At 44.5% G+C, this 26156-nt stretch overlaps 1 protein-coding gene across 5 annotated transcripts in view; it reads right to left on the reverse strand.

Annotated features, from left to right (window-relative positions):
* The window catches only part of ZC3H13 (zinc finger CCCH-type containing 13), a 54370-nt gene extending 33637 nt beyond the window's left edge, over positions 1–20733 (reverse strand). For 3 of the 5 annotated variants that reach the window (XM_018565299.1, XM_018565298.1, XM_018565295.1), the window contains exons 1-7: positions 20605–20733; positions 20416–20519; positions 18987–19098; positions 17010–17118; positions 13818–13957; positions 8878–9035; positions 6658–6855 (exon numbers count right to left, since the gene is read on the reverse strand). In XM_018565299.1, coding sequence (XP_018420801.1) covers positions 6658–6855; positions 8878–9035; positions 13818–13957; positions 17010–17118; positions 18987–19098; positions 20416–20519; positions 20605–20721 — 938 coding nt within the window. In that variant the 5' untranslated portion in view covers positions 20722–20733. Of the gene's footprint in view, positions 1–6657; positions 6856–8877; positions 9036–13817; positions 13961–17009; positions 17119–18986; positions 19099–20415; positions 20520–20604 lie in introns of all 5 variants that reach the window. The other 2 variants (XM_018565296.1, XM_018565294.1) reach the window with 1 other exon arrangement.
* Positions 20734–26156: the final 5423 nt, after the last annotated feature.

The following is a 26156-nucleotide window of genomic DNA, read 5'->3' on the forward strand; positions in this document are numbered from 1 at the left end:
TCACAGGTTTGGTGCACCTTTACAGGAAAGGGTGGAACTTTTTTTTATATATATATAAATTATTTTTAATAAAGGGGGGTGGAACCTTAAGCTTATAAGCTTGGATAATGATCTGTCTCAGACACTGCGAAATGGTGGAATGAGAAGCATATTCCCCTTTACAGGGACTGTCAGAATGGAAGCAGTATAAAACGGTACAGCATGTACTACATGCAGGCAAGAGGGAAATCTCTGATACATTGTAAAGAAAAGAACATTTAACTGGCTAATGTGCCAAAACCACTTGAAAAGGAGATTCTGGGCCTCAACACCTTGTCCTTACACAGAACCAAAAAATGTTCTATGCAGAACATGGGCACCAGTTCAGAAACATGCCTCATACAAGTCATAGCGACAATGAAGGCAATACTGTAAGAGTGAAAATGGGAATATCCCTAAGTGGTTCAAAAAGGGGCATTTTTAGCAGCCGAAATAACTATATGGCGATCCCATGAAGAAAGATGAACCCACGGGGGGCAGCTACATCAGAGACACCTGAAGTTCTTAAAGAACAGAAAGCTATTGGACTCTGGATCAAGATCACAAGTGCCAAGTTCTGGTCCTTGATGGTACTCAAAACGTAGGGCTGACTGTTCATCCAAGCCCAGTTGTAAAAAGGTGAGACTTATATGGTCAATGCGATGGCCAATATGTACCAACTGGTCAGCAAAATGCCATGAGCTCAAGACATTACAGAGCTCATCAGGTATGCTGGAATGCCCATAAAAGGGTGCCTGGAACAGGTGCACCTAAAATGTCTTAGTAGTCTAAAAGGTGCCCATACACCTTACGACCATCGCAAGACTTTTGTCTTGCGATGGTCGTATGCTTCTTGAAAGCCCGTACGATCTGCCCACCTTGGACGGGCAGATCGTACTTGCGATCATCGAAAAAGCCCGTCCCGCTGAGGGGCGGGCTTCTGATGACGGCAATGCAGAACGGGCAGTCGGCCCGTTCCGCAGCTATCGGGCGAGCAGGCTAGAAACCCGCCGAGAATCGTACGATTCTCGGCGGGTTTTCGACCATGTGGGCTCGACAAAAGACGTGCGACCGTACAGTAGAAACGGTCGCACGTCTTAGTTCACACTGCTCGATTCTCGTACGATCGCGGGATTTCGCCCGATTCTCGTACGAGAATCGAGCAGTGTATGGGCACCTTTAGGCCCCTAAGAGATCCTAGACCAGTAGCAGCACTGGTAAAAGCTACAGGCTGTTCGTTCAATTGCAAGGTGGTGCGCATAAAGTCAATAGGAGCTGCAACAGTCTCTACAAAGCCTGGGATTAGTAGCAGCTGAGGCCCCTCAGGGGCAATATCATTAAGATTTTAGGAGACTTCAGACAATGGAGTCTGTGGCTGCAAACAGATCAGATTCTGTAGGGGAAAGCATGGAAGTATGCTTTTGGTCTCTGCAGTTAGACTCAGCATTCAGGGCTGCCCCATTAAATCCTGCATAGCTGTGGTAAAATCCCCCCCCAGGAGTGAAATGAGGGAGCAATGTCTGACAGAGCTAAGGAAGGTTCCAAGGAGTGCAGAGACAACCAGAGGACAATGATCTAGGCTGTCTATGTCAACCCCTTTAGAGGGTGCACTGCAGGCAGCATCTGAGCCGCTGGTGGATCGAAAGCTGGAGGAACCCAGAGTGTGATAAGGCTTTTTTCACCTTAGCAAAGTGAAAAGTCTAGAAAATGGTGTTTAATAACCCGTGATAAGTCAGGTAGGAACTGAAATATCTCACCTCTTCTCATCCTGGTGATAAGTACACAGAGAGTAATGGGAATGTACCTGTTTAATAAAGGGAGAAAAGTAGAGAACAGCTTTATCACTGGATAAGTATTGTGAAAAGTACCCTTGATTTAGCACCCTGTCAGACGTGGTGATAAAGGCCTTTTTCTAGTGAAGCACTGAGCAAAGATTCAGGAACTTGTCATAAACCTACTTCTTTTATAGACAGAGCAGGAAAAAGAAGCACAACTCCTTCACTATGTTTGATGAGGCTGATTTGGATTTGGCAGCAGCAATTGCTGCGTGCACAGCAGCTGCAGTACATGTAACCCAGGAAGGGATTGGGGATGTTCGGTTCAGGAAACCACGTTTGTACATGAACCACACAGTCCTGGATGAGCTTTTAGATTACAATGTGGACTGAACTGTCAGGGGATCATGGATTGCATCTGGAGGGCATGGCTACGGTGCAATTCACTTCAATGGCCCGCCGCCCCCCCTCCTCCTACCCCATTAAAAAGTAAGCCGCCCGCAATGCAAGGCAGTGCGTTCTGGGCAGAATCAAGCCGGAACACACTGCAACTGGTGTGAACGGGCCCTTAAACTGTCTCACCCCATTCTACTGATCACAGTGCTCTTGCAGCCAGTCATTGGGCTTGCACTTCACAGTGTTGTAGAGCTGCAGTCTGGATCAGTGTACTAGAAAAGGGATAACAAGTTGAGAAGAGGCAAATACAATGTCTACTCCAAATAGGTATCCAAGGCACTGCAAAGTTAAACATACCCTTTAGGGCTAGTTGACACCAAGCGCGTTCCAGGAGCAGAGCAGTTACAGACCGCATCAAAACTGCGTCCAATGGATTGCAATCATATTTTGGGCTCTAGTTCAGACCGCAGCGTTCAGTTCCAGAGCATGTGAAAAAACGATTTTTCATGCTCTGTAACGCATGCAAACGTATCACAAATGCATGTAAACGCACTGAAAGCCCATTTTAATGTAAAGAAAAAACACTTTTTTTTTTTTACAAAAAACGCCCGGAACGCAGCAAAAACCTTAGGGCTTGTTCACACCAATGCAGACCAGATCTGCAGGAGTCTCTGCACATGCAGTGCAGTGTGTTTTGTGGCGTTTTTGACGCCATTCAGGACCGTTTTTATCCAAACAATTTTTTTATTTTTTTTTACTTTAACCACTTGAAGACCATGGTGTTTCACCCCCTTCCTGGCCAGGCCATTTTTCAGTATTCAGCGCTGCGGTACTTTGATGTTTATTCTGTCATGCAACGCTGTACTGATACGAATTTTATACCATTTTTTGGGGACAGATAGAGCTTTATTTTGGTGGTATTTAATCTCCACTGGGGTTTTTATTTTACTATAACAAAAAAAGTACCCTAAATTTTGAAAAAAAACATGTTTCCCTATAAAATGTTATGAAACATTTATTTTCACCCCAATTTTTTGGTATAATATAAAAGACGGGGTCACATCAGGTAAATAGACACTAAACATGTCAACCTTTAAAATTGCTCACGCCCGCAAAATCGCAGAAAACGACCGCAACCAAAATTGGCCATAGGCGACGCTTTCAACGTTTTTACCGCTCATCAGTTTAGTGTTATCAGTGATTGATGGGCCTAGAATGATTGCTCTCACTGCAACGTTCGCGGCGATATGTAACATGTGCTGCATAATGGGTGCAATCGTTGTTTTCGTACATAGGCGCACTCGACGCATGTTTGCGTGTGTATGTGGGGGGGCGGGGGACTTTAAACATTTTTTTGTGTTATTTTTTGTGAATATTTTTTTTAGCTTCTTTATTTTTTTTAATGCTGTAATTTTTTTTTTTAACTTTTTTTTTTAGACTTAACTTTACTGCTATAACATAGGGGAATAAGAAATCCCCTTTGTAATATCCAGTTCACCAAACAGGTCCTCTTTATGGAGACATCAAGGGTCTCCAAGACCTCTGATGTCACCTAGGGACCCCCAGAGAAGCTGATGAAGCAGAGATCTGCTTCATCAGCTTCTGTCCGGTGTTCTGCTCCGGAGAGGGACACTGAATGCAGGAAGTGATGTAATATACATATACATGTATAATATACATGTATATGTAATAGGGGGGGGGAGGCCGCACACCCGCAAGCCTGATCGCTTGTATGTAAACAGCCATCGCTGGCTGTTTACATGCTCACAGTTTTCCCTCTCGTGTGCGCGCTGAGTGCTGCACACAAGAGGGGGGGAGGGGCAGGATGCCCTCCCGCTCCTAGCAGACTTCCGTCCGGCCGTTCACAAACGGCGATGGACGGCCGGTGGTTAAAATGTCCTTTCAGTGTGTTTACATGCATCCCAGGGCAGGAAAAATAAGGCTTGCTACAATTTTTTGACATTCCTCAATCCCATTGAGGAGAATTGATGCAAACTTGAAAATACAAAATCTGGAGCAGCTGTGCATGGCAAACAATCAGCTTCTCTCTTATTTTAGAATAGGAACAGAACAAACTGAAGAGAGAATCTGAATGGTTACTATGGGCAACTGCTCCAGATTTTGTCTGTCCAGTTTCCACGATTTCCCCTCATTGATTTTGAGTCGTTTGAATAGGGGACATATTACTCGACAAATAACTGAAAAAACAGACATATGATATACCCTTTCAAAGACATTAAAAATGACTCTGTTAGTAACAATAAATATTCATACATTGGTAGGGTCAATAGTAATAATTTAGTGATGTCCCTGGGTGGCATTTTTGTGTATCCACCCCCAAAAACAAATGATTCCCAGATGCATATGTCACATCAAATAAAAGACCATTTTTAATCCATTAAAAACAAATGAGAATTTGTGTTGGTGTGAGGAAGGAGAAACATGGCAATTATATGGAACAATGACAGTGCAAAAAGGGCCAGATTGCTTGGGACAACAAAGGGGTTATATGAGTAAAAGGCAAAAGTGAAGGGGTGTTTCATCACATTTGGCGAATATCGACATGGGTACATGCTTTAACCGGTTGCCGTCCGCCCGTTGCAAAACAGAGGGACAGCACAGTCGCATTGGCGGTTTGCCGTCTACAGATGGCATTTGTTTTCTGCTGGCGCCCGCCCACTAGCAGGCGCACGGGCAGAAAAAACCCGTCCAATGTAAAGAGCCATTACCAGCTGTTTAACATATACATGATCGGCGGCTCTATAGCCTGCCGATCGTGTGTATGTGCTGCCGGCGCTCCCCTCCCCACCCCCTCCCCCCCCTCGAGTGCCGCCACCGTGATTGTACCGCCGAAATTGAGCCCAGAGTGAAAGAGGACTCCAGTGGCAACCTGTGACGCTCTAGTGAACTCCATGCCCAAGAGGGTTAAGGCAGTGCTGGAAAATAATGGTGGCCACACAAAATATTGACACTTGGGCCCAATTTGGACATTTTCACTTAGGGGTGTACTCACTTTTGTTGCCAGCAGTTTAGACATTAATGGCTGTGTGTCGAGTTATTTTGAGGGGACAGCACATGTACACTGATATACAAGCTGTACACTCACTACTTTACATTGTATCAAAGTGTCATTTCTTCTGTGTCGTCACATGAAATGATATAATAAAATATTTACAAAAATGTGAGTGTGTACTCGCATTGACTAATATATGTATTATATTAGACATTTTTATTAGTTTCATGGATTTTAAAGAATGTGAATTGTAAAACTCTAAGCCAATAAAATAACTAACCCTTTATTTAAAATAACACACCAAAAATGTATTTTTTTCTAGTTTTGATTTTAGTTGAACTTTTTTTTTTTTTTGGGCATTTTTAAACTTTTTAATTATAGTTTAACTTTTTTTTTTCCCTTCACTTTATTGCTGGGAGCAATAGCCAGCCTGCTATTGGATATTTCAAATTGCAACAGCACCACCCACTGCCTGCTGTCAATCAGCAGAGAAAGGACCTGAAGGAGAAAGTTCTCCATCTTTGTTGATTGACAGCAGGCAGTGGATGGGTGAAATAGCCAGCCTGCTATTGCATTTTAAAATATCCAGTAGCAGGCTGGGTATGGCTCCCAGCCTCAAGATGCAGAGGAGGCAAGAGGTGGCAGCAGAGTCATGGGGGGGTGGCAGGAGCAGAGGAGGCACAGGGTGGCAGGGCAGCGGAGGAATGCAGTCACAGCAGTCTCTCCACCCCGCTGATGCCGGTTGCAGTGGTCTGTGTCCCCACTGCCTGTGCCGATACAGGCGGGGAGAGCAGCTGGGATTGAAAGGGACACAGACCACTGCAGCCAGCACCAGTTCCGGAGGAGCAGAGCGGCAGCAACTAATCGATTATGAGAATCGTTGCAAACTATTTTTTATTATCAATTTAATCGATTAGTTGTTGCAGCCCTACATTTGTCCAAAGTAGTCGGTCATATGCAACCTAATGGTCAGCATAACCTCATCAGTTAGGGGGGACTGCTGTGGAAGCAGGGAAAATGGTCAGCTGATGCAACTCCCCTTGCAGATTATTTACAGTAAAACAACTAGCAGCAGAAGATCACTAAATGAAAGGTCCCATCCTCGCCAACAGCGGTGGCCTACAATCTGGAAGGAGAGAGGTAGGTCACCAGAGGCAAAGGTGAGGGAATTTCCTCATCAGGTGTAGGTAATCAGAAAGGGAAGATCAGGATTCCTTTACCCATCACAAACCAAGCTTTGGAGGATATAGCCAAACAGATGAGCTCCTCTTATTTGGGAAGTTCTATAATGCTCTGCCACCTCTGGGTGGTCCCATCTCAGCATCTTCTGTGTCAAAATAAGTGACATCAAGAAATTTAAACTGATAGAGGAGAATAAACACTAATGTTATTACAAAGAGGTTGTAAAGATTGTTAGTCTGCAGAAAGATGAAAAGCGAAACATAGAATTCTAACCTTTGCCTATCTTTTCGGTCTCTGTGCTTCTCAGCATCTCTGCCTCTTTCCTTAACATCTTTGACTCTCTCCTCAACACGATCCTTTGTCTTATGCTTATCTTTATGTTTCTTTGAAACCGGAACTTCTTCTTGAGCGGGGGGTGGTGGACTTGGAGTCCGAGGTCCTTTCTTCTTGCTCTGAGCTCCTTTGGAATGTCTATGAAAGATTTCAAACCAAAGAGCAAAAAACATTAAGATGACTTCTATGGCAAATTTAAAGCCCGCCCTCCTCCCCAGGTGTGTGTGTATATAGAACTGCTCCTATGTAGTAACATAAGAGCCCCGTTTAGTGCAGCTCTACGAGCCCAGACAAATGATATAAGGCCGCTTCAGGGCATGTGTTCTCGACAGCCAGCATCTTTAAACCCACTTCCAATTATTCATCCTTAAGGAAGAACACCCTCTGATAGAGGATAGGATTTTCTGCAGAGGGCAGTGCCAAATTGAAAGTACTGCATCTGTAACCAACAAATATTTGCCTTCTTTTCCTTTACAGCCAGTAGCAAACGAGTTGTGTGTAAGCCACGTGTCGCTACAGTTAGGGATGCACAGATACCGATAATCGTTGCCAATACTGAGTATTTTCACGAGTACTCGTGAAAATGCCTCCATACTAAAAGAAAATACCGACGCTTTAAATTTGCTGGGGATCTCGGCAGCCTTCCCGAGAACCATGCAGCGCCTTTTTACAGCGCTAGCCGCACATCTTCCTCCTTCCTGGGCAACCCTGCTGCCTGCACTCGCCTGCGAGACCCTCTTGACCTCTGGTGAGACCCCGCACAGCCCACCTGAGATCCTCTGCTAGAGACATCAGGCCGGCACCCCAGAGCAGCAGAGTATGTAGCTTTTATATTATTCTGCATTGCTGTATAATGTATTGCACAGCGTGATGCGGTTGTACTAAATCATGCCTGGCTTCACTGAAAAAAAGTACAGCACCCATCATAGTGCCCCCCTTACATTAATTACAAAAATAAGGGGGCACTCTGATGGGGACAACAATAATAATTCTTTATCCCCATCAGAGTGCCCCCTTTATTTTTGTATTAATTGTAAGGGGGCACGCTGATGGAGGTAGCCAAAGTAAGAGGGCACTCCGATAAGGAGTATTACTTATTAGTTGGCCTCATGAGTGTCCCCTTACATTGGTGGTCCCTGGAGTGCACCTTTAAAATGCTGCCGTCGCACAAATCTGTTTTGGAGCCAGAGGATTCTGAAGGCGGTGCTGGAAGGGGCCATGAGGCAGGACAGACTTCGTGCTGCAGGGAAGGAGAGAAGACTATACTCTTCTGTCCTCCCTTAATGCTCGACAGGGTAGAAAGCCGACATTATTGGTTACTAGGAACGCTGCGGTCCTAGCAGCCACTTACTGAGGAGGAATGGGGACCTGCGTTGATTGCGGTCCAGATAGAACCGCTACTCGGTCAGCATCTGGACCATGCTCCACCATTTAGGGACCCCTGCCGTATAATGTATCGCTGGAATTTGTAGTCCTCTATAGCTGATGGTATTTCTCTACATTGCTGTATAATATATTGCTAGGATTTGTAGTTCCTCTACAGCTTGGAGTCAGTGGCAGAACTACCAGGATTGCAGAGTTTGCAGCTGCAATCGGGCCCTGGCACTTCACCACTGCCCTAAAAGTCTGTATTGTTTTAGAAAAACTGTCACATGAAAAGTATTGGGAGTACTCAGTACTCGTTTTCAGTCTGGAAAAAATGGTATTGGCGCATCCCTAGCTACAGTCATTGCTTACAGAGCCATGGACCTCACAATGACAATACTGACTGTCCCAGCGCTGTCACATGCTTATCCATGTGACAGCGCTGGATATTTACTTGGCTTCTGATGCTGAACAAAGTGGAGGACAACTGAAGGAATGTATATGCTTGGGGGGCTACATTATTGCAAACATTTTGCTTTGCCGTGAACAATTTTGTATACTTTTAAATGTATTGTGTAGAATAGAGGAGTGGGGACACCCAAAGATGGGCGATAAAATGGAAATCATCGCAATGGGTACGAACTGATCTAGCGACTATAGCAGGAGAATAATAAGGTAAGAGGAAAAAAAAAGGAAGGCAGTGAGTGCCTCAGTGCAATAAACCACACCCATAAAACATGATTTTGTAATGAACAAGAATGCTGTAAACAAAAAAAGGCAAAACCTTACACTGACCTTGTTGGTAAATCTGACGGCGGTGGAGATGCTCCTGTTGTACTCCTCTTTTCTTTTTTGCTGGTGGGGTTATTGGACTTTGGGCTGGACTTTCGTTTTGGAGACTTGCTGGATTTACTTGGTGAGGGAGACCTTTTTGCTACAACTTCAGGTGAAATCTAGAAGCAAAAAAATTAAAATGTCTTTTCAGATACAGTCATCCAAGTCAGGAAATCTAGTGGATGTAAATCAAACACTACCATGCATCAAAGAGAATGGAAACCTGGCTACTGATTCTGCCCACTGGCAGAGATGAATATATATTGAATATAAGGTCAAGGAATGCAAAGACCCTGGTGGACCAGAAAAAAAAAAACTATTAAAACACACACACACCATACAGCCGCTACACAAACTTACTAATACCGTGTTTCCCCGAAAGTAAGACCTACCGCTATCTTCAGGGATTTCTGTAATATAAGACCTACCCCAAAAATAAGACCTAGTTCGGTGGTAGATCTTATATTACAGAAATGCCTGCAGATAGCGTTAGTTCTTATTTTCGGGGTAGCTGCATATATAACTGAATTTTAAATGTGAAGACGGGCTGCAGCTCCCGGATCCCCCGCCCACCCACACGCCCCCCCACACGCACGGCCGATGGAAGCAGCATATCATCCGCCAACTTCGACATCGGGACTGGCAACAGCATGCCGCCTTCCGGGACCTCGTCCAGTCCTGCGAGTACTCCTCCCCAGCCCGGTACTGTCTGCCGCCGGGACTATCTTGTACTAACACTGTTCGGAGCTGAGAGCTTCAGGCAGCTGCAGCCAGGCAAAAATAAGACATCCCCGAAAATAAAACCTAGTGTCTTTTTTCATGGAAAAAAATAAAATAAGACAGCGTCTTATTTTCGGGGAAACACGGTATGTCATAACACCTTTACTCGAAGAGCTTCACTCCTCCAGTTAACACCATCATCAATGAGGTGCATGTTGAACAATTCACAGCTTGGGTTATGCACTTCATTCTCAACCATCAGATGAACCTAAGACGCCAACTGGATGCGTGAAGAAGGCTTAAGAAAAATCAGTAATCCAGATGGGTTGGGTTTGATTTACTACCTCTAGATACAAAAGTAGAGTCCGCAGGTGAATAGATAGTAGAAATCTCTAATTAGCAGAAGAGGGGATAATTTGTTTATGGCGATAGATCACTCATGGGTCGGCTATGGTAATGTATCCATAAATAGAACCTGTCACCACTACCGTGCTATCATATATAGCTCGTGAGCCCCCTAATAACAATAGAGTGGTTTTAAAAAACTTTTGTTTTGGTTAAAATTTTAAAACATTTTCAAAGTCCCCCACCCCCGGGTAGACACAAACACGTGTCAGATGCACCTACGTACAAAAAGGATGATTGTGCAACGTATGTTGGGCAAATATTGCCAGAGAAAGCAATATTTATACGGCCATTACTCAGGGTTAACTCTAAATTCATGACCTGTAAAAGCATTGCCCATGGAAGTTTAGAAAAAATATTGTGTGACATAAGAAACTTCAACTGCCACCATTGCAAGGTTCTACTACCTTGCTGGATCTCCAAAGGCCAAGTGCCTTTGCTAAGTGTGAAGGGAACAGCCCCTCTGCATTGTGCATCAGTCAAAGTAGCAAAGCCAGCACCCTAGCAAGCACCCCTTCAATAAACACCTTTCACTCAGTCTTGCCAAACGTAAGAGTTTCCTGAGCACAAACAGGCAGAGTGAGGACAGTTAGGCCCCATTCACATACGAATCGGCCTGCAAGTACAGCTCCATGCTGCGTGCGGGGCCGTACCAAGCAGCTGCCGGGAAGGATAGGTACTGCGTGTGATTAGTACGCAGCCCCCGTCCTTCTCTATGGGGCTACGCGGCCATACTCCCCCCTACGCTGGCCTCCCCTGCACTTCCGTAGGGGTGCGAGTGAGCATATTCATACGCCGCCGGAATGGATCCTGTATGCGTCCCAGCCAGAAAACCTGCACCCCTACAGAACTGCAGTTGACGTGAGCATAGGGGGGCGTACAGCCACGTAGCCCCATAGAGAAGGACTGGGGCTGCGTACTAATCACACGCAGCACCTGTCCTTCCCGGCAGCTGCTTGGTACAGCCCCGCACGTAGTACAGCAAAATATCCACAGCAGTAAAGCAAGGGGGCAGGCACCTTAGCCATACTACTAGGAACATTCACCCGATTTTGAACAGAACAGAGGGAGGGACCAATCTCAGGTGATCAGGTCTCAGAAAGGCCTTTGGACAGACTCGATTCCCAACAGGTCATACCTACAGCAGGATCCCAGCATGTTATTAATGCATTGTCTCTAAGGAAGAGAATAGTACTCTCAGCGTCATCCAGCGTGGGGACCAGGCAATTTGTTCTGTTACAACTCCCAAAATGTCCCAACGATGAAGGTCCTGCAACACCTCAGCGATGTCCAACAGATTGCAGGTTAGGAAGCAGACACGCGATGAGATCTTGACAAAAACGGGGACAATCTATTCTGGAGAACCAGACTTAAGCCGAAGGCATGAAGAAACACAAGTAGAGTCCCTCCAGAACAGCAAGAAGAAAACACTCCATTCACCCTACAGAAACTGATGGGTCATGTCAGGAGCTACTTGGTCCATAGAGACCATCTATATGTCTCACTCTAAACCCCAGCCCCAAGGAATCAAGAGAAAGGCTGAAAAAGACAGGGAGAGAAGGGTCATTATGTTTCCAAACAGCTGGCTCCAACTTTCTTAGCTCAGCTTCCCTGAACTTCCTGTTGAGTACAAGATCACAAGGCAGAGCAGTCTCCAGCAGCCATCCATCTACTAGCTTGGAAAAGGGAGGAGGGGAGCAGAATAGTGTCTTGCCTTGCAGACACATACAGCTTACTAGCACACACAAAGGAGGCACCAATGGACCCAGTAAGAAAAAGAAAAGGAACGTTTTAAACATTAAGGTAATCCATCCATTGCAAGTTATCCAATCAGCATTTTAAATAGCTTAAAAAACATTTGACTTTAATATCACTAAGGTTACCATCCACACGGGGCAGAGGGCCAGATCAGCCAACTCAAACTGGGATTTAAGGAGGGACTTTAGCTGCATGTCAGTGGAATCTCAAAAGGTAAGCACACCCTCAACTAGCCTAGTGGTCTTCCAGTTTAGGTAGGCCACTGGTGCATCCACAGTGGGAACAAACCACCAATTTACAAATTCCCTTTCAAAGGGGGTACGTTATGACACACTGGGCAGCCCAGTACCCTTCAGAATGTTTCCAGTTTGCATGTAGGAATGAGTTAAATAGCAGGTGAGCAGAAATGTATATGCAGCCTTAAGGTGCCCATACACTGCTCGATTCTCGTACGAGAATCGCGGGAAATCCAGCGATCGTACGAGAATCGAGCAGTGTGAACGGAGACGTGAGACCGTTACTGTACAGTCGCACGTCTTTTGTCTAAGGAGCACGCTAGAAAACCAGCCGAAAATCGTACGATTTTCGGCTGGTTTGAACGGTGCTCGGGAGACAAATGCCGATTGGGCCGGTGTGCGCACGCGCACACTGCCCGTTCAGCATTGCGGTCATCGGAAGCCCGGCCCTCAGGGGGGCGGGCTTGCGATGATCGAGAGTACAATCTGCCTGTCCAAGATGGGCAGATCGTACGTTTTTTTAATCACTTTACAACCATCGCAAGACCTTGTACAGTGTATGGCCACCTTTAGGAACACTAAAAAGGCCTGAAACAACAGGCAGGTCCTCCACATGCAGAGCAATACGCAGTACATCAACAAAAGATTGCACCACTTAACCTCCCTGGCGGTCTGATTATCAGTATTTGTTCCTCTCTTTTACTTTTGAATTTCCCGCTGGTTCCACCCCCCCTGTGACGCAGACGCTCGCAAGGGAAGGAACCCGGAAAAAGTATGCCGGCATCGGCCGGAGGACACAGAGGGGATCGTAGGAACAAGGTAAGTGACGCACAGTGTAATCCCGAGTGCAGCTCGGGGTTACTGCTTTTGGTACTGAAAATTAACCCCGAGCCACACTCGGGATTACCGCCAGGAAGGTTGAAGCCCATCTCCAAGGGAAATTCTAAAAAGACTAAACAAAACCCAAAACCTCTCCTTGCAGTGGGGCTCCCCACACAATGCAAGGGCTAAAAATACTGATTTGTCTATAGGGTATTGTGTTAAGGACTGCCTGATGTCCACTTCCCAGGCAGTTGGTGCTCAACTCATCTCCCCTACATTCAAGCTCGAGGACAGTCCCTTGGCATCCCCATATATAATGCAGGGCTATGGAGCCCTGTATTGCAAGCGATGGCATGAGCAAGACTGACTGCTGGCGTACAGAGGAAGGGAATAGCTTGCAAGTGCTTTTCTTGGAGCCTGCGGGAGCAAGTAAATAAATGCTCTTTATACAACACCCGAAACATAAACAAGCAATTAACCCTTGCAATGTGTGGGGTAGCCCCACAGCAAGGGGAGTTTTTTTTTCTCTGGAGATAGTGACCGACACCACTGCTTTAAACTAAAGTAAACATTAAGGCATGCTGGGTAGAGGAGTTAAAAGGGCTAGTCTGCAATTTTTCTGTTTGCTAGTGTCCAAAAACCTCTTGTAGGTGGCAGTATAACCCAACTGTGAATTCCTGTGTCCATCGATAGATGAAACAGAAAATTGATATTTAAAAAAAAGCTGGACAAATCCCAGGAACCAGGCAGCCAATGCTCCTTAGAAATTACAACTGGTGCCTAAATATCGATGTTCTCTGTCATCTACAAAACTGGCTCCTGGATTGGACAGACTGACTCCCGATTAATTTGTCCACCCGGTTATAAATGCATAACGTAATTGTATTACACAGAGATATGTAATTGTTTTTTGTTAATATTTTAAAAGTACAATCTTTGTTCAGAGAGAATGATAAATACCTCTTTCTTTATGACAATCTCTTCTCGCTTTTCCATGTTCTCCTGTTCCAGTTTCATTAATTCTCGCTGGATCTTCTGACGCTTCATTTCCAAGGATAATTCGTGGTCATAGTCATAACTACCATCACCATTATCTGAATCTACTGTGATGGAAGACATAAAATGGTGGGTGCATATACATAAATACATACACCAACCTATAGATATATATTACCTAAAAAGAACATTACCTACTCTTATCACAAAATAGTCATTTTCTAAGGAAAAGTTTCTTGCCACTGCTCAGATCACAAAGGGTTTGTTGCAAGACATCAAACCAGAAGACAAACTGCGCACATCATACATATGGATTTTAGCCTCATTAAAAGTCAAACACAGGAGGAGTGTTAGAGCTACTTAGAATTAGCCACCAGGCATAGAGCTAAACTCATGAATATGTTCTGAAAGCACTGCGTACATGCTCTAATTCAAACAAAGCCTATAAACCTACCTACTGTGCAAGCGAGGCTGTGGCCATATAAATGTAACAGCAAAAGCATGAGCATTTCTTGTCACAGCTTTCTAGAAGTTCTGATGGTGGAAGTCATTTAAAAGATAGTACAAAATGATTAAATTATGCAGCAGATCACAAGACTGGCTTGACTGTCAATCTAAGTCTTAATGCTCTATTTACATACAAAATGTATTTTACCAGCATGAGGAAAACAATTAAAAAAGTCCACATGTATACACAAATCAGCAAGGGAGATAAACTAAGCGTCAATTAATTATGAAGCTCCATTTATAACTGAAGGAAATTTTTTCGGAGTGACAAAACAGCTCCTTTGACTGTAAAGAAGATGCTTTGTGTGTGTTTAATACAAGCAGCAATTTTAACTTAATTTTGTTAAATAAAGAAACACAACAGGTATCCTGTTTCTTTCTCTGCAAGCTGGTCATAAAACCTCCTTCCTCAGTGTTGTGGAAGCCAATTTTCATCTGGATCATGAAATTGAATACTTGTATTCGACACCTATAAGAAGAATAGCCTGGCATCTAAATATGTTGCATAACTGCCTTCCTTAGACATGCCCTCTAAGTGTGCAACACAGCAGCTCGGTGGTTAGCAACCGAGCTGATTAAATTCCCATCAGAACAGTCTGCATCCCCTTCAAGTGTGTTTTTACAACAGGAAAAAAAAGTTAGCAATGGCAGTTCCAGTGACAGGACAGGGGAAGAGGAAGCCGGCAGTAAACCTGCAACATACAGTAGAACACACACACACCTACAAAAGCCTAGTAGTGTAGGGAAGAATTAAACCCCATGTTAGGCATTTCAGCTGTCTGTGTACCCACTGTGGGGGGATTCTTCTCACTTCATATAAAGTCACCAGTACTGGGAGCGCACACATTGCACACCAAGCAGCAAATGACCCAAACGGTTAGTGGGTGCTGCAAACAATCCTTACTGGTAACTTTTGTTAAAATGGTCACATATGTATTGGGTGACCGCTCCTGCCAAAGAAGAAAGTGAATCGAAGGCCAACATTTTTGAGCTGTCCTATAATAAGAGGCAGGGAAAAATCTTAAAATGGGGACACCTGATCCAGGAACAACTGTCTAAGAGGGGAATTCTCATCACTTTGGGGGATCTCCTCTAACTTCCTGTTGTGTCTGAAAGGGAAAAAAAAAAACCTTGCAGGGGTTTTAATCCTTTCCTGCTCTATCGAAAAACTAAAAACAAAAAGGAAACTTTAAAAAAAAAAAAAAAAAAAAATCACATGTGAGACTCTTAAAAGTACATTTCCAAGAGAACTATAGGATTTTTCATAAATGTTTTTCTATCCAACATCATACTCACTCATTTTCCCACGCCGGTCAACTGTGTCAAAAGAAAAATACCCAATGGCAACTGTTAAAAAGTCTAAAAATAAGCAACAGGCAGAGCATGTGCAATTCAAATATTTTAGTATGTTGTATAGTTTTATATAGTAAAGAATCTTGCACACAGCCGCAAGACATATCGCACACATTTACAGAGTTTATCTTTTTCCTGCTAGTGACAGCTGCACCATACAGCCAGTCTGTACAAATCAATATGTATTGGTATGTATGCAAACCCCTACGGTTTTAATGAATAGTGGGACTTGCAGACTGCCCTGGATCCACGCTGCGTTCAGTGCAGTGCTTAACTACTTGCAGTCCGGGGACAATTTCCTAATTTTTGCATACACCCGATAAAATCTGCATTTGTGGCTAGAAAACAGCTTAAAACCCCAAAATAATGCAATTTTTCATGTCGCGCGGTATTTGCACAATCGTTTAACAAACCAGTATTTTAAAGGAATAAATACACTAAAATGAAATTTAGTGCACAGAAACAGATTATAATATCCTTTTATATATGACAAAACATTGGGTAAGGGTCATATCAGGTAAATTGATAAATATGTCAAGCAGTAAAATTGCGTGCCCCTGTGAAATCGCAAAAAACTACAATACCCCAAATTTCCCATAGGCAAGGCTTTAAAAGCTTTTACCGCTCATTAATTTAGTGTTAATAGTGATTGATGGCCTTAGAATTATTGCTCTCATGCTGATGTTCGTGCCGATATGCAACGTCATTTTCGCATGTTTGTGTATGAATAAGCGAATACAAAAAAAATGTTAATGTTTTTTTTTACACTTAACTTTATTAGTATCACACAGAGGGCTAACAAGCACCCTATGTAATAGCAAAGAGGATGTGACAGGTCCTCTCTATGGAGACATCAGGGGTTTATTAAACCCCTGTCACCTAAGGACCTCAAAGAAGCTGATTAAGCAATGACACACTAAAACCGGAAGTCGTGTAATACACATCGCTTCCAGGTTCAGTTATCCGAGGGGAGATCAGCAACTGGAAGTGTGCTATCTCCCTCTGATTGAAGTGAATAGACCCACCATGTCAGTGATGGGCCCACATAGGGGACAGCAGACCCTGGGACAGCCGGTGGCAGCATCGGGGGGGGGGGGGGGCGCACAGCCACCCGGTCATTGATTTGTACAGTGTAGCTGACAATTACAGCAAGAGAAATATGCCGCAATGTGCGCTGTACTGCACTCCTGCAGCTGTGTGCAGGAGACATAAGAGCTACTGTTACATTTGTTCAGGGTTCCCTAAACTAGTATATTTAATACAAATTTCCCAAAGATTTTGTTCTCAAGTTCTCACCTTCTCTAGTGGTTTCCCATTCACCCCCCTCCTCATCACTTTCTGGAGTTCTCTCTTTAGTAATCTTGATATCTTCCTTTTCTCTGTGTCTCCCCCTGGAAGACTCTTTCTACAAGGAAATAAGGAAAAGACATGGTTGAACAGTGCATGTACCATTACATTGCCACACAACACAAGAACCCATGACCACCAACACTGCCACAATTGTAAACACACAAATCTGCAAAATCAGTCTATTTTTCTATTTTATGTACGGTATATACAAATGGGTGTATTTGCAGTCAAGTAACATTATAAAAAAAAAAAAAAGAAGAAGTATATCAGATAAAATCAATCCAAGTATATAGTATAGTACAAAAAGAAAAAAAAAGGAGTAGTGAAAAGAAGCTGCATATATATCCAGAAATATAGGGCGGTGATATGCAAATCTTTAACTTTTCCTGTCAAAGGTCCAGTGTATCCCTGCCCCATACCAACTCCTGAGACTCCTGTTTATGGCATTAAAAAGATCAATGGAGGCTCAGGAGATTGAAGGCATGTGCCCAAAACTGTTAGAAGAAAATGGCAAATTTTCCTTTAACTTGAGCAGCCTATATCACAGAAAATGTTGATCAATTTGACACTTAGGCCCCGTGCACATTGAGCGATTTATCGTGCGGTAATTCACGTGATATCACGGCTATTTACCACGCGATATCGCGCTCCAATGCTTGGCAATGGGGCAAAGGGTCCTGCTGTCGCGGGTCGTGTATCGCTACAGCAGGACCCTTTTTTAGAGCGGATTTTGCCGCGATTCAATGCTTTTGCGCAACAAATCGCGCAAAATGCAAATCGCGCGATTTGCGGATCACGCAGTGTGAATGGGGCCTTAGAGTTAGTTCACACCATATGCAGTGCGTTCAGGTCCGATTCTGGCCGGAACGCTCTGCCTCGATTTGTGGCCAGCTCACTTTTTTGCAGGGCTGGAGGGGGCGTGGCGGGCCATTGAAGTGAATGGCACCTTAGCCAAGCCCTCCGGCTGCAATACAATCGCCCGCACAGGATCGCAAGGCACATTGTGCCTGCAGTGCGGTCCGATCAAAATGCTGCAAGCACTATTTTGACTCTAGAGAAGTGGACACCTGTTCCCTGGAGTGACTAATAGTGTCTGGGTTTGGTGGTTGCCAGGAGAACGGTACTTGCCTGACTGCATTGTGCCAAGTGTAAAGTTCGGTGGAGGGGGGGGGATTATGGTGTGAGGTAGTTTCAGGGGTTGGGCTTGGCCCCTTAGTTCTAGTGAAGGGAACTCTTAAGGCATCAGCATACCAAGACATTTTGGACAATTTCATGCTCCCAACTTGACTGGCCTGCACAGAATCCTGACCTAAACCCCATAGAACACCTTTGGGATGAATTACAGCGGGGACTGCGAGCCAGGCCTTCTCGTCCAACATCAGTACCTGACCTCACAAATGTGCTTCTGGCATAATGGGCAAACATTCCCATAGACACACTCCAAAACCTTGTGGACGCCTTCCAAGAAGAGTTGAAGCTGGTATAGCTGCAAAGGGCGGGCCAACTCAATATTGAACCCTAAGGACTAAGACTGGGATGCCATTAAAGTTCATGTGCGTGTAAAGGCAGAATACCCAATACTTTTGGCAATATAAAGTGCATGTAAAGGCAGTAGCGCTCCATGGAAATGTGGAACCGGCCGTACACCTCTTCCTTCCCGAGACCGGCACAGACATTTCAGGTCGCACCACAATGGTTATTTATCAGATCTGTTGCCCGTTGGGAAAAAAAAAAATCTATGTGAAACCTTTGAATTAGGATTGGTGAACTCCTGCGGGATATTGTAACCAAAAAAACCCCAAGCCCTTTTGCAAAGCATTTTAAGAAATGTTGTGGGCCTCCATAGCCTTGAAATAACATTACAGATTTTAATCAGAGACAAACATGAAGCATAATTACTCTTCACTAAAAGCTTAACCATACCCGTGAGGGAGAAGCTTGTTCTTCAGCAGAACGTTTTTGAGGCTCCGTCTCAACCTCCTGGCGCTTATTTTTCATTCGCTCACGCAGATCTCCAGTTGGTCTATCTGGTGACCTGTGAAGAAATGAATGCAAAAAGATATAAACCTTTAAAATTCATAATTACCAACTTTCAAAATCTAAATAATTACTAATTTTTAGGAACCGGCCAAAATTTGCAGAGTGGGTGCCGCTGTCGACACCCTTCCACCCGACATCCCTCAAATCACCAGATCAAATGAGCAAATCATTGGTCAAATGAAGCTTGCAGCCAATCAGCTGCTAGCTCTGTTCGGGTGTTCGGACAGTGGCCGGCAAACAGCGGGGGATTCGTCCATCAACGCTTGAAAGCTTTGGAGGAATCTGTTCTCTTTTGGGGGGGGTTTTTCGTTCAGCCTGTGGGTTACATGAAAACCCCTTCAAACAAACAAAGTGTGAACTGTGTATGATGAAATTAAGAAAACTCTCCAAATGTCTGTTCTTCTAAACCAGGTGCTTAACCTCAACAGAGTGCTTAAAGCGACACTAACTTAGCAATTACATTTTAAAAATGCATTAAAAGTAACTTAAAAAGACTATTAACAATATTGGACCTGATTTGTGCATCTATCAGCTGTAGATCCTCAAATCATCTCTGAATTGGTGCCGACACTGTCCTTCCTTCTGGAGGGAGGCTACTTTTGTTCCCCATGGTCCCTGTGTGTGTTGTAAAGTAGTCACCGCCCCAAGCTCACTACTGTGATGGATTACAATCTCAATACAAATTTGTAAACTGAACATGAGATTGTAATCCATCACAGGAATAAGATTGGAGCGGTGACTACTTTACAACACACACAGGGACCATGGGGAACACAAGTAGCCACCCTCCAGAAGGAAGGACAGTGTCAGCACCAATTCAGAGATGATTTGAGGATCTACAGCCGAGTGATACACAAATAATCTACATTTTTATTAATATTTAGAAAGGTACTTGAAAGTATTTTGTAAGATTTAACTCCTAAGTTTAGTGTCACTTTAAAGCAGACCTTACAGTAAAATGAAAGGTCCACCTAATTTATCAGATCCCATCCATCAAAAATAGCAGCTTAATTGTTAGAAGAAAAGAATCACACAGGAAAAAAGAAAAGAAAAAGTTAGTACACATATCATGCTGCTTCTGGGGTGATTTCAGAATGCAGAGTATACCAAATCTTGAGAAGACACTTCAGTACAGCACAGTGCAGTAGTAGTAGTAGGAGGAGGAGGAGTATATCCCTTTGGCAATCATAAGTGAAACTTCATGACAGAAAAGGGAATACATTGAGGATAGTAAACAAACTATTGATACAGTACCGTCACATTTCAACAAACAGCAGGAATGATTTAAAAATGTAAATAACATACAAATTACCTTCGATATGATCCGCTAAATCCTTTTCCTCTTGGTGAATGTATAAATCTGCAAGTGTTACCATATGCACAGTTTCCAGTTTTCATCCAGTTACGACACTGTGTCTGAAAATATGGGAAGTATGGAATCAGATCACGTTTAGCTGAAAAAAATTAAATGCTTTCAGTTAGAGAAGTACGCTGCTCTTACCTCTGCACTACTGCCAGTGCTAGGCCCAAGCCTCTCAAAAACACTTGGTCTACGTGATGTGCTATCCGATATGGTCTTGGTATTTTCTACTGTGACCTTCCGTCGGATTTTTGACATTTTGTTCTTTTTCTTAGCTAGAAACACATCAAGAATGATTTTTGTAAAAGCAGGACCAAACACAGGATAACCCACAGTGTAACAAAAATCAGACAGCTCACTATGACCCTGTTATAAAGGTTATGCACCAATTTTCTAACTGATCCAACACCGTTATTTTTCCATCAAGAACCAAGAAGTGTCAGCATAATCTGATGCCTCTTGAAAATTCCTGAAGTGTTCCTGGGATTTGTAGTCCCCTAATAACCAAATATGATCTGTTCTTAAAACATAACGCATATCCAGCTTTGTACTTTTTTTAATCTACTTTCCTACTTGCTTTTCTGCATGCAACAAAGTCTGGATAGGACTTTACACAGAACGTTTTACTTTTAGAAATTTAAAATGCCTAACACATTCAATGTACGGGCACATTCACATGCGTCATAAGCAAGTGGAACTAGCCATGATTAGGAATATGCTCCAAAAATTGCACCAAAGTTGCTAAAGGAGATTTTAGTTTTTTTAAACGTACCATACAATATATACACACACAAGAGCCCTGTCTTAAATCATAACCCCTGAAGGTCCAAAGGGTCTGAATGAGAGCAATCTAAACATGTATAGATAGTGGAAAGCAGGTAACTTGGCTTTTTGGGCACAGCTTATTTTCAGGGTGCAAAGCAGTTGAATTGGTGAATGGTTCTGATTTGCCTGAATATATTCATGTAGACTTGTAGAATTGTCACAGAACCATACAATCCATGATTTACAAATGTTAGGCTCTCGAAACCGCATAATTCTCTACAGATCTACCTTCGAATATTCAAATATACACAAAAGATAAATACAAAAATGTGTGATTTGCTGGTTCTTAAAAGCTAACAAGCACTAAATTGTTACGTGTATGGTCACACATCTCTCCTCTACTAAAGAAAACCTATACTGAGAGAAATATGGAGGTTGTCCTTTCTGACCTCGTTCTGGTAATCTCGGCTGCCTGGCTAACATGCAGATCCAATAGATTCTGCACTCCTACTCTAGAACAGGAGTAGATAACCTAGGCACACGAGCTGTGGTGAACCAACGAATCTCTTCATACTTCTGCGAGTCAGGCCTGTAGCTGGCAGGGTCTTGTAGTTTTACCACAGCTGGAGTGCCGAGGTTGCTTAGCTCTTATCTACAGCATGTGTTTAACTTTACTTGGTGCATTCTTATGCTTTATAAGGTTTCCAGAAAGAAGTCAGCAATAGCAGTGTACATTTTTCTCACAGGACAAGTCTCTAGAAATACACAACACAACTGGAACAGGTTTTATGCAGGTCAGAAGTAGCACCTGTCAGTGAATGCTGAATGATTTTAGAAGCATCTGGCTCAGAGATCTGCCCTACCCTGTCTGCTGCTCAAGTAATTTTTGTTCTAGTTGTAGAGTAAAAAAAAGTTTTTTTCTGTTTTGGATAGTTCAGGGAACTATCCTGATTTTTTGTTGTCGTTGCTTTGTGCTATGTCCTGTTAGGGAGATTTGCACCATTGGTAAACTAAAAGGGCCCTTGACTGCTGTATTATTATAAAAGGTGACCTAACACTTCAAAGCTGAAGTTAAAGCGTAAACTATGAGGCGAGTGCTTTTCACTCATCCTCATAGTTCTAGCCGACCTGTGACAATGAAACTGTCACCGGTCGGCTCAGTAGATCGAGAAGTGAGCGAACACATACCGGCGTTCGCTCACCTCTTGATCCTGTCACAGTTCTCTGCCGTGACAGGGGAGGGGCTGGATTCCCCCCTTCCCGCTCCGATCTGCCAGAGCTGACTGGCGGATCGGACGGGGGAGGGGGCAGGTACAGCTGGCTCTGCCTCTAGATAGGCAGAGCCAGCTGTCAGTCACGCAGCTGGGCGGATCCAGACATAATTGTCGGGATCCGCTTCAGCTGCGGCATCTTAGTATACCGCGAGCTGTAGCTTGCAGTATACTGAGCCTAGGGTGACGGGAGGACGCTAGTTTGTGTCCTCCCGTTACCCTGAGAACTATGGGGAAAAGCCTTAACCCCATAGTTCTCCTTTAAGTTGCCCAGGGACATAACTTACCACCAATACGTGGTGTCACACGTCCTGGTGACTAATTATTGTAGAAATCCTTCCACAAGTACTGCCAGGTATCCCCTACATTGCTCATCATTGGTTCTGTGGGGATAAGGCCTCATTCACACTGCGCTAACTCGGGACATTCCCGGGACAGGTGCTGCATGTAGCAGCCTACTCTTCACTATGGGAGGATGCGGCGGGACTCACACCCGAACTGCACATCCTGTCTGCATCCGAGTATGGACACCCGGACCGGCACTGATGTGAAGTTCTGGGGTGCGTACAGCCTTGTCCTCCAATAGGGAAAAATAGGCTGCTACACGCAGCACCTGTCCCTTCCACAGACGTGTATGCCCCGAGTTAACGCAGCGTGAATGAGTCCTAAAAGAGAACTCTGGCCAAAACTTTTTGTGATGTTAGTTCTCTTTTGGGTCACAGGAGGACATTTAGTAATGTCCTCCTGTGGCCCAAAACTCAGCATATAGCGGGCCGTGGTCCACTATATGCTGACAGTGGAGAGACGGGCTGCAGCCAGGAAAGAGCCCGACAATATTGTCAGGACTGCTACCCGATTGATGGCTGGCTCTGCCTCTCTGGATCCAGACACAGCTGTGCCAGCCCCTTCCCGTCTGTCCCTCCAATGAGCACTGGAGGAACAGAAAAGGGAGGGGGGAATTCCTGTGGGGAGTGGTGACTGACAGTCACTGCTCCCTGCAGGGAAAAGCCATGAGCTGACTGATCAGTGGTTTGTAATCGCCAAGTTTCCAATCTCTAAAGCCGACATGTGACAGCTTCAGTGTCACACATTGACTCCAACTATGGCCATGAGTACATTTCACTCTCCCCAAAATTCTCCTCCCATCTGACAAAGCCTGCTCAGCCACCATTCATAGAAACTGTACTAATATTTTCCACAATACAAAGTGACCTGTGATTGGATGAGGGGTGAAGAACTGACAGCAACCACCTGCTCCAATCACAGGTCGCTTTGCAGTGTGGGAAATAGTACCATTTCTATGAATGAAGGCGAGAGGTGCAGCCTTTGCTCACTTTTTGACATGGTAGGATCAACACTGTAGGGGGTTTACACAGAACTTATGGGAGACTTTCTACACTAAGCAGCAGTCACTAGGACATGGAACCCCACACGTAGGTTATGACCCCGGGGCTGCATAACAAAAACTAAACTGCACAAGTCTTCAGCTTTAAAGGAGAACTATGAGGTGAGTGCTTTTCACTCACCTCATAGTTCTAGCCAACCTGTGACAATGAGACTGTCACAGGTTGGCTCAGTATATCGGGAGGTGAGCGAACACATACCGGCGTTCACTCACCTCTCACAGCTCTCTGCCGTGACAGGGGAGGGGCTGGATTCCCCCCTCCCCGATCCTCCAGCGCTGACTGGCGGAACGGACAGGGGCGGGTACAGCTGGCTCTGCCTCTAGATAGGCAGAGCCAGCTGTCACTCACACTGCTGGGCGGATCCAGACATAATTTTCGGGATCCGCTTCAGCGTCTCAGTATACCGCGAGCAGCAGCTCGCAGTATACTGTGGCGTCTCAGTATACAGCAAGCTGTAGCTCGTTGTATACTGAGCTTAGGGTGACGGGAGGATGCTAGTTTGTGTCCTCCTGTTACCCTAATGAGAACTATGGGGGAAAGCCTTAACCTCATAGGTGTGGATGAGGCTTTTCTATGTGTCTGGAGCTCAGCTCTCATTGGGGCCCAGCGTGTTATATGAGGACACCGTCTATGTGGGAGCAGAGCTCTCCTGGTAAACACACGCCAGTACCTCTAGCCAGGGACAGGTGAGCACACATGTATAATGACCGCCATTGTAATGCCGCCGCCGGTCCCGTCCTCCGGGAGCGATCGTGACGCAGCACCGGATACAAACGACAAGGCGAGGAAGACAGGACTACACAGGCCGAGCGTTTCCACCGCTAGGCCTGCCGGGAAACAGTGTTACCTCACAGGAAGGACTCTGTGGGTAGGATGTAGCTTCAGTGTGAGCACTGCGCATGCGCCGCTCAGCTGCAGAGGATGCTGGGACAGAAGGGGAGAATTAGAGGAAGAGGAGGTTGTAGATATGAGATGTGCGACCTGTTGGGGTGGGAAGTAGTACTTGTCACGGTGCTGCACTATTAATCCCAGACCTACACGGCAAAGGCTATACTGGGGATAGCAATAAAAGCTGGAGCAGACAGAATCAGGAGCAGTTGCCCATGGTATCCAATCAGCTTCTCTTTTCAGTTTGCTCAGTTAAGCTTTGAAAATGAAAGATAGAAGCTGATTGGTTGCCATGAGCAACTGCTCCAGGTTTTGTCGGCTCCAGTTTTGATAAATTCCCATCACTGTGTTTTTATAAAAGCCTTGCTACATGTCTTATGTGAATGGGCTTTTTAACCCCTTCATGACTGAGGCCTTTTTTTCATTTTTTTGTACCCATGTTCTATACCACATTTTAGGCTGGAAAATTACTTAAAATCCCCCAACATTATATAATTTCTGAATGCCAAGACCCTATAGAATAAAATGGTGGTAGTTGCAAATTTTTATGTTGCGCAATATTAGCGCAACTCCTTATTAAACCCCAATATTTAGTGAAAAATTTAATTAAATGCCCCAAAACACAACAAAATACCAATTTTTTTAATGAAATATAAAAGATGACAGGGGACCGGCTCTCTAATCATTATTGAATGATTAGCTGTGATGTGCGGGGTCCCTTGTGCGTCCCTGTGCCTTTAAGGAGGTTGGACTTCCTCCTGACAAACCTGCACACAATTTTATCTTTTGCCACATGTGCTCCAAGATGGAGACTCTCTTAGTTTAGAGTTAGGACTGCACTATATAGAGGTGCCTTGGCTCGGCTGTGCAGCTTTCACATTTTCTGCAGAAGACGTGTATCTAAACCTCTGTTTTTAACCTTAGCAGTGAGACAAGTTTTTTTGCATGCTGGCTGGTGAGTGTGCTGGGAAACTTTTTGCTGTTGTACCAAATATCAGAATTTCGGGTGGCGGATCATGATCCGATTGCCTATGAATCCAGTGTTCTAGCGAAAGAACACTGGCTTCCCGACCAATCAGCTCTATAATTTTACCAAATACAGTGGTACCTCGGTTCACAAACTTAATTCGTTTCCACGATTCTGGTCGCAAACCGCAATCTCGACTAGAGGAAGCCACGACCAGTGTAAGAGCAGGGAAGATGGCTGCGGTTGTGTTCATCACCCGATGCGGAGTTCGCGAACGGAAAGCAACATTTTGCCAAACTTCCTGTTCGCGAACAGTATTGTTCGCGAACAGAAGCGTTCGTGAACCAAGGTACCACTGTACCAATAAAGTCTGGAACCAAAGCATTTCTGTTTATG

The sequence above is a fragment of the Nanorana parkeri genome, unplaced genomic scaffold, assembly GCF_000935625.1.
Source record: "Nanorana parkeri isolate BGI_ZX_2015 unplaced genomic scaffold, ASM93562v1 scaffold829, whole genome shotgun sequence".
NCBI classification, from domain to species: Eukaryota; Metazoa; Chordata; class Amphibia; order Anura; family Dicroglossidae; genus Nanorana; species Nanorana parkeri.